Below are 14,278 nucleotides of genomic sequence, written 5' to 3'. Positions count from 1 at the left end.
TATCCAAGACAAATTAATAGATTCATTTATCCAAACAGCCCTGGCCCATAGCAAGCAATTAACATCACAGAGAATGTATGAAATTAAAGTTAAAAAAAGGTGACATTTAAAACAACATCAGTCCTACACTGACCTCCAGTGGCCAGACATTAGCATTAACTTACACAGGAGGACCATACAAGTCTATACAGAAGAGAATGTAGAAGAATGGTTATTCTCATCAACACTTGTTATCTCTCCTAATGGTAAAGCATGGAGTTGTGGACAATTGGCTTCTCGCCCTCAGGCATCTTACTGGTATATCTATCCTGGAGTCAGTTGAGTATTATAGTTGAGTACTTAAATGCTGCACCATTTCCATTTTACATGATTCTACCATAAATCATTACACAACAGTGACAAAAGAAGTGACACAAAATACAACATTTTATTTCAGAATAAATTCTCAATGGCACAATTACTTATAACGAAATATACATATAGGCTTTTTTTTCTTCTTTCTTACTTTAAATTAACATAATATATATAGTTCCTTTAATCTTTAGCTTTTTTTAAATTAACGTATAGACTCTGCAGTTACATTTTGTACATGACATCAATGCAAAAGATACGTTTATAATTTAATAAATTAAGGGGCGTATTAACAGAGTGAAGGAAGGCTGCGGGGTGTTTTAGGCGATATACCAACAACAAGCAAAAAATAAAAACAACCAACAAAACAAAGACATTTAAATTCTTTAAACACTTGAACCCTATTTAATAGTTTGTCGGTTTCGAAACCTTTCAAGTCGAGAGACCTAAAAAAAAAGAAGAGAGATTAGGCTTTTGCCCTGCCCGGGACCCAAAGTAGAGAAAATAGACGATCTACAAGCGCACAACGCGTCGCTTCGCACAACGCAGACATCAGCAGCATCATGAAAATTACAACAATATCGCGTAGATCGGCTATTTTCACTACTTCTTAAACATTTGCTTTGAAAGTCATGGCATTTCTTAAGATTTTTCTTTCCTTTCTACATGGAATTACAAAAAAAATAAATCCTTGAATTGGATTTTTATTTCACGATTCACGACGCATCGCTTCGCGCCATAGTTTGGCTTGTAGATTGGCTATATTTTCACTAGGCTATACAATTTAGCTTTCTAATTCTGCATGGAATTACTGTAAAAAAAAGAATCTTTCAATTTTTTAGTTTTTAATTCACGATTCGTATTATGTATATCATACATAATCTCATGAACAACTCAATTCATGTGATTGGTTGGCTAAATGTACGTCATATTTGGCATTTGACATTTTACCTAATTTCCCCTTTCATTGTCAATAGCAAATATTGAGACGTGTGGAGACAAAAGCTGTATATAGGAGGGGCTGGCGCCCCTCAAAAATAAAACGTATAGGAAACTAAAACATGAAATAAGGGGACCCATCCAAATGGGTCCGCGACCCACTGTTTGGGAAGCCTACTATAGTACCACAGGGCTCTGTGCTGGGAACCCTGCTGTTTGCTCTCTTCATGTTACTTTACAATGATTTTCTGGGGGCATGGCCCCCAGAAAATGGACGCCGGCGTAGGGACTCACAGGGTTAAATAAAACTCACACCCGTGTGAAGTGACAATTATCATGATGATGATGTACGATGATGAGAACGTCATCAGCCAATCAAAGTCATCGATTCCGTGCTCGTACGGAACAGACACAGACAGACAGACAGACAGACACACAAAGCTGCAGCATTGGAGCGTCTAGCGCAGCTAGCTTTACATGGGGAATGAGTGCTAATGCTGTGTTCACTGTTCACACGGGCAGATGCAAAGCTACAAGTCTACCATCCACTGTCCAATGGAAGCCAGCGACATGAAGATACATCCGACGTGTTGTAGCTGCTGCAAAAGCTACAAAAGCTACACATTGGCTTCTGTTCAACTAACAGATGGGAAGCTACAAAGCTACAATATGCAGCTGCAATGACACACGTCACTACGGACGGACGCACACATGATGACGTCAACGACCGTGTGAGCGACGGATATACAAAGCGACGAATATGCTGTGCTCTTTGCATCTGCCTCGGGTGAACGCAGCACAAGTCTTTCGGGTCAATGAGTTTAAGTCGGGTTTGTTTGCGAATGCAGCCCAAAGCTGGTGGTAATAAACTCCATAAGGCTAAAGACCAGCATGAGAGCGATATTGGACATTATATAAGTACCGTGAGGGAAAGTTGAAAAGAGATTTGGTCTTGTCTGTGGTTGTTTTAAATGGTTCACTGATGCTGTCTGTGGTCGTTTTAAATGGTAGTTCTCTGTGGTTTTTCTGATGTTGTCTGTATATATTTGCCAGATTTCTCTGGATTATTGCTTAAAACGAGAAATCTCGGGTTTCTTTAATGTCATTTAATCCAGAAGTATTCTATTTACCGTCCGTTATCTGTTATTAGCATCCATCGTTAGCCCCTGATGGCTTCCATGGTGTGACGTCATCGAATATCCAAATATCCTCGCACACTCGCACACATGCGATCTAAAGCAGCATCTTTAGGGGCTCAGATTGAGATAAAGGACAATGTTTACAGCTTAATAAAACTTTAATCCGACCTCGCGAGTGGAAAATCAATGTCTACATCCAGAGAAGATGCCATGGACAGAAGCTACATGTCATCACAGAATCACTTCCTGTTGAACTAGGCTCAACAAAGCTGTGTAAAGAATCCCTGTTGAAGAGACTTTATGGCACCTGCTACTGAGTTTAGCCACCAGGTGGCGGCATATAATCGGCTAACTGGTAGTTTTCTGTGTCTGAAGATTTTTAAGTGGTAGTTTTCTGTGGTCTTCTATAATGCTGTCTGTGGTGGTTTTCAGTGGTAATGTTCAGTGGTAGTTTGCCGTGGCCTCGGCCTGTGCTGAGCCTTCGTTTCCGTTCCCACGAAGCTACTCGGTCTGAAAGAAAAGATCGGGACAGAACACCAGCGAGAGAAGAGCGGGTTTAGCAGTTTTAGTAAAACTGAAAGATGGAGTGGCGTGATTTTTTCATGTGTTTATGAGGTGACAGTACTTCATTAGACCCCTTGGTGTGGTTGTTATATCATGTGTTTACATGTATAATGTCCACTAAAATGCACTGTCCCGTCAAAAAAGATTAACAAATAAAGTAAAGTAATTATAACTACAGGAACGTACCGTGGCGGCAGGTTGGCTCAGCTTGTCAAAACGGAACTTCAAGTTTGACCTGGGAGACATCTTGCTTTTCACATCTGAAAAAAACATAAAACACAACACTTTGACCTCATGGCTGACATCCTTCTTTTCACATCTGCACACAACAACCGTACCGTGACCAACCGAACAGCCTCCTGGAGGTATTTAAAATCAAATGATGCTGGCGGTTTTACTCATATGGATATGAAGCATCAGCTGACATGTACAGTATGTGCCCCTATTTGTGTAGCACTTTGATGCACAGATGTCTTAGTTCAAGATCCCGAAATTCCCCCGCCACTTTTGTATTGGCTGAGAAGGCAATAATCAAAGTGACCATCGAAGCATTTCTCTGACATTGGGGTTTCCGCAACACACACACACACACACACACACACACACACACACACACACACACACACACACACACACACACACACACACACACACACACACACACACACACACACACACACACACACACAGGTTTATATTTATACCTGTGGGACTGCGGCACATGATGACAGGAGTTCCTGATGTCTGACCATCGATGCTCAGAGCAGGACTGAAGACTGTAGAAGACACTGAGAGACAGATGACCACCCTGAGAGAGAGAGAGAGAGAGAGAGAGAGAGAGGAGAGAGAGAGAGAGAGACAGAGAGAGAGAGAGAGAGAGAGAGAGAGAGAGAGAGAGAGAGGGTCAGAGCAGGACTAAAGACTGTAGAGAACACTGGACACTGAGGACGGATGTCCACCCTGAGAGAGAGAGAGAGAGAGAGAGAGAGAGAGAGAGAGAGAGAGAGAGAGAGAGAGAGAGAGAGAGAGAGAGAGAGAGAGAGGGTCAGAGCAGGACTAAAGACTGTAGAGAACACTGGACACTGAGGACGGATGTCCACCCTGAGAGAGAGAGAGAGAGAGAGAGAGAGAGAGAGAGAGAGAGAGAGAGAGAGAGAGAGAGAGAGAGAGAGAGAGAGAGAGAGAGAGATCGAGAGAGAGAGAGAGAGAGAGAGAGGGAGAGAGAGAGAGAGAGAGAGAGAGAGAGAGGGAGAGGGAGAGAGAGAGGCCACTCTACCGCTGAGTCACTGTAGCCCCACAGAGGTCCAACTATACTCACTGTGTCCAGTAGTTCTATAAACTACAGAGATCAGTTTAAACTACTCACTGTGTCCAGTAGTTCTATAAAGTACAGATCAGTAAACTACTCACTGTGTCCAGTAGTTCTATAAACTACAGAGATCAGTTTAAACTACTCACTGTGTCCAGTAGTTCTATAAAGTACAGATCAGTAAACTACTCACTGTGTCCAGTAGTTCTATAAACTACAGAGATCAGTTTAAACTACTCACTGTGTCCAGTAGTTCTATAAAGTACAGATCAGTTTAAACTACTCACTGTGTCCAGTAGTTCTATAAAGTACAGATCAGTAAACTACTCACTGTGTCCAGTAGTTCTATAAAGTACAGATCAGTAAACTACTCACTGTGTCCAGGTCCTCCAGGTTCTCTGTCTCTCCTGTGGTGCTGCTGAAGCTGCTGGTGCTGGATGAAGACCTGGAGATGTTTGGTCTGCTCTCCTTCATCTTGGCAAACGGTCTGGAGGTCAGGAGGAGTTCTTTGAGACACACATCCAGACTGACTAGCGAGTGACAATTCAGATTCACGGAACGCAGTGATTCAGGCTGGAACCCAGGCTACGTCCTGTCTACTTTGGATACTTTGTACGAACAGATCTCAAATTAATTGCAACCTCACCTGTCTTTAACGGGGAAGATCTCAAATAAATGTCACCTCACCTGTCTTTAATAGGGCAGATCTCAGGTGAGCTGGGATTGGACGTTGTCGTCTCTGACCTCACTTCCTGCGACAGTGGGCAGAACTCTGTAGTCTTCTGGTCGCTGAAGACGACGAGGACGAGGGTGTCAATCATGTTTAAAAAAAATAAAAACAATAGCAGAGAACAATGGGCTCTATGCACCCCTTCAATAATAATAATAATGAATAATTGAAAACACCGACCTGCGCGTGGCATGTCTGTCCGAGGGGGCGTGTCTGTCCGAGGGGGAGTCCGTGCTGGAGTGGAGGCGAGGAAACAGACCCGAACGCCGTTTCACCGGCGACTTCAGCGGAGACTTGGCCGACATCACAGGAGGCTGCTGGGAAACAAGGAGGAAATAAATGACATCACATCACCGGAGGCTGCTGGGAAAGGAGGAGGAAATGACATTACTGTATACACACATTAAGGTGTAATGTTTGCACTCACAGTAAAGGTGCTCTTGGTACACTCGCTGGCGCTCTGGGGCAGTCCTCCGCCGCTCAGACTGGCCGGGACGCCCCCTCCCCCCCCTACCCCGGGGCTCCTGTGGCGGTGGGACCCCACCATAGTCTCCATGGAGTGGCTCCTCACACGCATGGCCCTCTGTGGGCGGTGGGGGAGAGGAGAGGAGAGGAGAGGACAGGACACAAGAGGACACAAGAGGACACAAGAGGACACGAGAGGACACGAGAGGACACGAGAGGACACCATGGAGAAGGAGTGAGAAAAGAAAAGAAAAGGCAGGAGACACATGTTTACCAAAGACCTTCATTCATTCTGAACAATATAGGACAGAAGAAGGTATAGTGTTGTAGTAGAGAGTCCACCCAAAGTGAGTCAAGGTCAAGGCTGAGTGTGGGAGGGTGGGGCGAGACCAGGACGAGACCGAGTCAATGGAAATGTGGACTTGAGACGCGCCGAGGACAAGAGTCCAACAACCAGGGCCGTGCAGAGTGTTTGATAAGAAGGGCAGGGGCTGAAATCCCGTTAAGAGGGCACTTTTGGACAAAAATAGCGAAAATAACAGATCTACAAGCTCACAACGCGTCACGCTGCCACGCGTTGAGAGCTTGTAGATCATCTATGTGTGCGTGTCCCTGCCTACAACACTAGAAGTAGAAGGAGATCTTCTGCTGTATCTCCACATTATGTTATTGAATCTTTCAACCACCAGAGGGCAAAGTTCTGCCATAAACAAACCATGTGATGGAAAGATAATCACAAAACACACATCTGATTTTAGCCCATTGAGACATGAGGCCCGATTCTATACAGATTTAATTTGCTTCTTTCTTTCGTTTTAGGGATTTTAGCTCTTTTGTAAATAAATACATATTTAGCCCCATGCTCGAATGCCCCCGTCCCCCTGTCAAAAACTGCTAAAATCCCTAAAACGAAAGAAAGCAGCAAATGAAAGAAAATTAACACTCACCTTTTAGTTTCTCTAATAACAACCTAAAATATGAACCTTGGTTGAAAAAAACTAAAGTTGTCCTTTAAAGAAGAAAAGAAAAAAAACTAGATACATTCATACTTCACAGAGAAAATATGACAAACGAATGTAAAGAAAATATTGTTTATTATTTTAGATGCATGCATTTTTACAGTACTGCTGACAGGTAATAATACACAGTGACAGCTATGGCGATGGTGATTACAGCGCCCCCGGTGGCTGACTGCAGACAGTGCACAACAGCCGGCCATGTTGCCTGTGAATTTCAAGAGTCATATATGCTCGAATTAGGACAACGCACGCACGCACGCACGCACAGACCTTAAAGGACTCCAACAGGCCCCCTTTGGCCCCCGTTCTCACCTTAAAGGACTCCAGGAGGCCTCCGTGGCCCCCGTTCTCCAGGCGGTCCTCGTCCCCCGGCACTCCCTGTCCCAGCGTGAGCTGGCTCTGTCTGTGCAGCTCGTCATGGAGGTTCTCCAGCAGCGCTGCACGCGTACGGCCCTGGAACACACCCACATTGATGATGTCACTGTTCTGGAACACACCCACATGATGATGTCACTGTTCTGGGACACACCACATGATGATGTCACTGTTCTGGGACACACCCACATGATGATGTCACTGTTCTGTTGTTCTGTTCACAGAACACGTCATAGAGTTATAGTGGGCGGGGCGGAGCCCCGGGGCTGTTTCAAAATGTTTAAAAAACGTTCCCTCACAGACAATCTGTACCATTATTATCAACATATTAAACACATAAGTTAAATGACGTTGGATAGCCGATGCGGAGTCAAACATATTTACTTTCGCCGTTTTAATATTTAAAAGTTATGCTGAAAGGCTCCGCCGTGCATCAGTTTGTGATCCATGCCTCGCCATGTCTGTGGGTATGTGAGCTCAGCTGAGCTCCGCGCTGTGGCAGGGGAAAGGAAAGGAAAGGAAAGGGGATGGGATTGGATGTTTATTTTTTCTGGCTTTTCATTAATTCATGAGGGTCATTGAGCTCAAGTCGAGTCTCTAGAGTCCCATTTGTGGCGACTCAAGTATGAGCCTTTTAACTCGAGTCGCCATCACCAGTGTATGTGTGTGTGTGTGTGTGTGTGTGCGCGTGTGTGTGTGTGTGTGTGTGTGTGTGTGTGTGTGTGTGTGTGTGTGTGTGTGTGTGTGTGTGTGTGTGTGTCTGTGTGTGTGTGTGTGTGTGTGTGCGTGCGTGCGTGTGTGTCACCTCTAGCTTAGCGAACTTGTCAGACTTGTAGCAGGCGTTCTCTGCATTGATCAACTTAGTCAGTAGGAAGTCACGGAACTCTGGTCCCTGTGTGTGAGAGAGAGAGAGAGAGAGGGGGGGGGGGGGGGGGGGGAAATGGATCAGTGACGGAGGTAGAGAGAAGTGAAGAGAGGAGGAGATGATGAAGGCTGGATAGCTGAAACGTTTGTCCATTTGTTTCAAATATGAAATAAAATATATATTTGAACTGCAGTCTTGGTGTGTGCGACCCACTACCCTTTATTTAGAACTTAATGTCTCTCATCTTCTAGAAGACAGAACTAAATGTCTCTCACCTTCTAGAAGACAGAACTAAATGTCTCTCACCTTCTAGAAGACAGAACTAAATGTCTCTCATCTTCTAGAAGACAGAACTAAATGTCTCTCACCTTCTAGAAGACAGAACTAAATGTCTCTCACCTTCTAGAAGACAGAACTAAATGTCTCTCACCTTCTAGAAGACAGAACTAAATGTCTCTCACCTTCTAGAAGACAGAACTAAATGTCTCTCACCTTCTTGAAGACAGAACTAAATGTCTCTCACCTTCTAGAAGACAGAACTTAATGTCTCTCACCTTCTAGAAGACAGAACTTAATGTCTCACACCTTCTAGAAGACAGAACTTAATGTCTCTCACCTTCTAGAAGACAGAACTTAATGTCTCTCACCTTCTAGAAGACAGAACTAAATGTCTCTCACCTTCTTGAAGACAGAACTAAATGTCTCTCACCTTCTTGAAGACAGAACTAAATGTCTCTCACCTTCTTGAAGACAGCAGGGTTTGGTAGAGGAGGTCCAAACGTTGGGACATCCTCCCTGGCTGTGACTGACACCTGTTGTAACACAGAAATCACATTCAAAACATGAATTATTCATGAGGCGATTGTTCAGATGAAAAAGTGTTTCAAAGTGAGCGCATAGTGACAGAGTTACTGTGTTATATTGTTGTTGTTTTTTGTCTCATTCTCGTAGTACTAATATCTGTGTATGTCCAGGGACCCCCAGGGGTCCTTGAGGGACTTCTAGGGGGTCCCCTAGAAACACCAGTTTTTACCAGTTTAACCGCTACATAGGCCTACAACACATTGGCTGTATTCACATATTCATCCGTCCAGGTATGAAAGAAAATAATAACTAGGCCAGGTTGTGGCCTCCTGGTGGCACTCTAATAGGCCAATGTGAAAAGGGTGCCTTTTTGTCCTTACGCCTTTGATGGCAATTTGATTTGAGGCATTTTGTGTGCAAAACATACTCTCTCCCCATGCCTTCGGCCTGGTGGAGACAAAAAGTGAATTAAGGATAACAGTGAGCTTCTGAATCATTGCCACACCATAAAACAACAAATCTAAGTTGGGCGGCATAAAAATAGTCTCTAAGATTTGGTAGTGACATGCCACCCCTTTCCTTACTTAGCTGTAATGTTGCATATTTAATTATTGGTTCTGCCATTCCAAATGAATCGTGAAATGAACTTATCCCACTCATTGAATTATTTAGATGGAACATTAACATGAAGAGACATGAAGAGATATAAGAGTCTTGGCAGCATATTAATCTTGATAGTTTCGATTCTTAAACTCAGGGTTAAAGGGAGCACAGACCAGCGGGTAAGGTTTGGAGTTGATAGGATTTAAGTTTTTGTCACGTAAGTTATCAAATTCCTTTGTTATCCAAACCCCTAGATATTTTATTGCTTTTACATTCCAGTTAAAGGGGAAATGTTGTACTACATTAGCTCTTGGAGCAAAATTGTAGGCTAAAACCTCCCAGGACAAGCCATGTTAGGCGATAAACAACAAACCAAAGCCAATTTAGATAAACTAGATCCAATCATATCTTTCACATTACAGACTTGGCACACTGTAGTCAAACAACTAAAAATAGAAAAGCAATCAAAAATACTGAGATGGGTTGCCTTTGATACGGCATTTAAGCCAGGGAAACTGGATCAGAAGTTCATGTTTTGGTTCTCCAATCATTGGATCACATCCTACTGTAAGATTATGGAAAAAACCCGGTTACAGAGCTTTCAGAACCTAAGAGATACATATTTTCTAGAAAGGGAGTATTTCTTTAGATATCTCCAGTTACGTCATTATTTTAATCAAGGATAAAAGTGAGCAACTTGGACACTCAGGCATGAAGGAAGCATGAGTTCAAGTCCGTTGCTCTCCCCTTTTCTCCCATATATGGGGACTAGGCTGGTGGAGGGTGTGTAGAGCCCAGGATCACATTAGATGATTGACACAGGGGTGAAAAATGGGTTACAAAATCATGGAATAAAAAAAAAATTAAAAAAAAAAAAGGATAAAAGTGAGGAGTTTGTGTTAGAAAAGGTCTGGACAGTGCCACAGTATAGTTCTAGTGCCCGGCCGGTCGACAGGACAACTCCATCGATCCATTTGGATCTTCATCCATCACTTGTCCATAATATTGGCAGCTCTGGGCACAAATCACATTAAAAAGAGAAAAAAAAAGAAAAAAAAAACATTTTATGATGCCAACCTTCCAAATACCCCCACAAAGTTTAAACGAAAAAGTTTTGACCACTTACTTTTACTTGACACTAAATCAATTGTCCCGATTGATTAGATCTCAGCCGTTTGATACTTCAAGAAGAATTAGAGATAGTACAAATCATAAAAAAAATAATAATTAGATTAACCTCAATATAAATGCAACCGGCTATGTTATGTGTGTCTACCCCAAATTTACACAACGGCAGACCGCTGCCTAATCAAACCCTCGGAGCACTTGCTGTGCGGCTGACTGTGCCCCGCTGATTTACTGCTGTTTCCAACATGACAGCCATGTAAACGCACACACACACACTGTCATTTGCATGACATTGCTCTCAAAGAATGTTTTTAAATGGGAGTTTAGAGAATGGCCTGAATTTTGAAATGAATGTGGACTAGTGGGTCAAGGTTGGGGTTTTTTCAGGAGAGGTTGGATAGTTGCCATGTTTGAAGTTATCGGGTAACACAGCATATAATTCACAGACAGGGAGTTTAACCAACGAGGCGAGGTGGTGACAGCGGTGGCCGAACGGATTGCGGAGCGGTCTTGATACCGGAAGGTCGCCAGTTCGAATCAGCGGTCCGACACGTTAAAAAATACCACCGCTGAAGTGCCCTTGGACAAGGCATTGAACCACTACCATGAAATGTTCTATGAAATAAGCAGGGCCTGGCTGTAAACAAGTATCTGATGCTTAGTCCAATAAGTCAAGTTACCCTGGGTAAACATATTACCTTTCCTTTCCTTTTTGGTTAAACTTTCTGTCAGTGAATTATCTCCCAACAATGACCACCTTACCTAGCCAAATATTATCCCTTACTTGTAGGTGGTGTTGTGGGTGCATATTGTACCTTGTAGGTGGTGTTGTGGGTGCATATTGTACCTTGTAGGTGGTGTTGTGGGTGCATATTGTACCTTGTAGGTGGTGTTGTGGGTGCATATTGTAGCTTGTAGGTGGTGTTGTGGGTGCATATTGTACCTTGTAGGTGGTGTTGTGGGTGTATATTGTACCTTGTAGGTGGTGTTGTGGGTGCATATTGTACCTTGTAGGTGGTGTTGTGGGTGCATATTGTACCTTGTAGGTGGTGTTGTGGGTGCATATTGTACCTTGTAGGTGGTGTTGTGGGTGCATATTGTACCTTGTAGGTGGTGTTCTCGCTGCACGGCTGCTCCACCTGCACCAGGACGTAGGCATGCAGGAAGTTGGAGGCGATCATGTCGGGCACGAAGGGCGTGGCCTCTTCCTGGAAGACCGCCGCCACGATGTCATTTCCTATGTGTCTCTTCCTCTGCAGCTGGAGAGAGAGAGAGAGAGAGAGAGAGAGAGAGAGAGAGAGAGAGAGAGAGAGAGAGATGGTCAATCTAAGCGGTCAGTAGAGCGTTAATTCGGATATAAATAGCTCTGTATTGTGACAGTAATCATTATTGCTATAGTGTGTGTTCAGTAACAGTGTTAAATAGCTCTACATTGTGACAGTAATCATTGCTATAGAGTGTGTTCAGTAACAGTGTTAAATAGCTCTACATTGTGACAGTAATCATTGCTATAGAGTGTGTTCAGTAACAGTGTTAAATAGCTCTACATTGTGACAGTAATCATTGCTATAGTCTGTGTTCAGTAACAGTGTTAAATAGCTCTATATTGTGACAGTAATCATTGCTATAGACTAGAGTGTTTGTTCGGTTTTAGTTAACCCCGTCCTATCTCCTACCTGTTGGACGTCTCCCTCGGTGAAGGGAAGCTTGGTGGACACGTGGAGCATGATCTCTCTCTGTCTGAAGACGGTGTAGACCGACTCTGAACCCGTCTGACCGTGAGAGACGTCCAGACCTCCCCGAAACCTATAGAACACACACCACACCACACCACACCACACCACATGAACATTAGTAAGATGGTCACACACTGCACCGCACCACACCACACCACACCACACCACACTAAGATTGTCTGAAGACTGTGTAGACCGACTGGACAGTATTAGGATGTTGATATTCATTTTCATTTTGCATCCTTAGGGCCCCAAATCACACCTTAGCTAGCATGAGTGTCTAATTCAAACACAAAGTGTTTTTGACATGTAGGGTCATAATTATTTTGACAGCAGCAACTGCCTGTAATAATTTCAGATGTAATCATCTGTAGGGCCCCAAATCATACGCTAGTGTCTATTTGAAACATGTTTTTTGACTGGGGGGGTCATAAACTGCCTGTCATAATTTCACCCCCCTCCTTATCTAAGTATTGGACAGTATTAGGATGTTGATATAGATTTTGTATTCATCCTTAGCGCCCCAAATCACAAGTGTTTTTGACTGGGGGGTCCCCAAATAGCTGGACAGTGTACTGACCCTTTGAAGTCCTGCAGCTGGACGGTGTCCCCCAGCAGATCGAGGAACTCCCTGAAGGCCGGTGTCTCCTCGTTGTTCCCAAACAACTCCTCCTCGGACGTCTGAAAAGGTGCACCACATTATTCTGATTAACCCTAGAACAGTGGTTTCCCGAAACTTTTTCATGTCAAGGACCTCCATTTGAAAAGATATACCATTTTACCCAATCTTTACATTGGGTAAAATGACAACAATAACCACCCCAAACAAACATTACAGTCCATCATCATGATGTCATGATGACATCATCCCCTCACCTGTCCAAATCTCTGGTAGACGACTCCAAACTTGAAGGTGTTGTTGACCTCGTGTTCGTCATAAGATACCATCAACTGTGACCCCTGTGCACGCACGCACACACGCACACACACGAGCACACGCACACGCAAGCACACGCACACACACACACACACACACACACACACACACACACACGAGCACACGCACACACAAGCACACGCACGATTCAATACCGACTATTTGCACTGCAAAACGATACGATACAAAGTCAAACGATACGATATGTTGCTCTTTACAACCAAATGGACCTGTAAGGGTCCATTTGGTTCCATTTGTACACTCTCAGAGTTACAGACCCATAAGAGTCTATTAGGTTCCATTTGTACACTCTCAGAGTTACAGACCCATAATGGTCCATTTGGTTCCTAACTATATCTATCATTTAGCTGGGGACCCCCTGGACCTCCCTCAAGTACCACTAGGGGTCCTCGGACCCCACTTTGAGAACCAATGTGTTAAATGCCTAAATTGTAAAAATAGAAAAATGTACTCACCCTGGGGTACAGGGCGGGGTTAAACTTTAGACCTGTAGCATCTTCATACAGCAGCTGGAAGACAGACAGACAGTCAGACAGACAGACAGAGGTGTGTATTGAACTGGAATGAACCTGAATCAATTTATCAACATTGTCATGGTGTTACTATTCCTGGCGTCTCCATTAGCATTGGGATCATGTACGAGCCGCTAACCGCTAACGTGGTCCGAATGCTAATGAGCTGACCAGAACGGTGCGGGTCGACTGTTCCAACAGTCTCACGGGAAAGAAAAGGGGGGAAAAGAAATCGATCTCAGAAAAGGAGTACGTTCAGAATTCAAGTCCCTGTGCGTTGAATAAATAAACACTGGCTCGAACACTGTTGTGACGAAAAGAGAGTTGAGCCAGAAAGGCAAAGCTCTCTGTCTACCGAGTAATCTTCATTCCTACGGTCATGATGACTTTATTTGAAAAACTCAACTAATAACACTTGTGTGTGTTAATCTGATAGTTAGTAGATTATGTTTTCTGTTCTTGACCATGCGTCTGTGGCAGTGGCAGGTTATTTAATTAAGCAATATTAAACGATAGGGGGTGGTTTAACGTCATTAATGCACGCCTGCGATGCTGCAGGAACGAGCCTGCAGGGCGAGTTTCCGAAAGCAACGCAGAAGAATGTAGAAGTTTGGGGACACGGGTAAGGTACTGACGAAAACATTGTAAATAAAGTACCGTGGCTATCTGAGGTACACTGCATGGCAGTAATGTAGTAGTTAGTTCAGTGTATATAGTATAAATAAAGTACCTTGGCTATCTGTGGTACACTGCATGGCAGTAATGTAGTAGTTAGTTCAGT

The 14,278-nt window shown here is 43.7% G+C and overlaps 1 protein-coding gene across 1 annotated transcript in view; it reads right to left on the bottom strand.

The window, feature by feature from the left end:
• Positions 1-413: 413 nt before the first annotated feature.
• rap1gap2a (RAP1 GTPase activating protein 2a) overlaps positions 414-14,278 on the bottom strand; it is a 100,941-nt gene continuing 87,076 nt past the window's right edge. The window contains 16 exon segments of the mRNA XM_080772179.1: positions 414-2,939; positions 3,180-3,253; positions 3,698-3,780; positions 3,782-3,801; positions 4,678-4,789; positions 4,990-5,091; positions 5,213-5,349; positions 5,460-5,615; positions 6,829-6,969; positions 7,697-7,783; positions 8,497-8,568; positions 11,395-11,550; positions 11,968-12,097; positions 12,608-12,708; positions 12,904-12,987; positions 13,441-13,494. Of these exon segments, the coding sequence (XP_080628305.1) occupies positions 2,931-2,939; positions 3,180-3,253; positions 3,698-3,780; positions 3,782-3,801; positions 4,678-4,789; positions 4,990-5,091; positions 5,213-5,349; positions 5,460-5,615; positions 6,829-6,969; positions 7,697-7,783; positions 8,497-8,568; positions 11,395-11,550; positions 11,968-12,097; positions 12,608-12,708; positions 12,904-12,987; positions 13,441-13,494 (1,518 nt within the window). The 3' untranslated portion in view covers positions 414-2,930.

The sequence above is a fragment of the Protomyctophum bolini genome (assembly GCF_963924005.1).
Source record: "Protomyctophum bolini genome assembly, chromosome: 9".
In the NCBI taxonomy this organism is placed as follows: domain Eukaryota; kingdom Metazoa; phylum Chordata; class Actinopteri; order Myctophiformes; family Myctophidae; genus Protomyctophum; species Protomyctophum bolini.
This window is presented reverse-complemented; position numbering and strand designations above follow the sequence as displayed.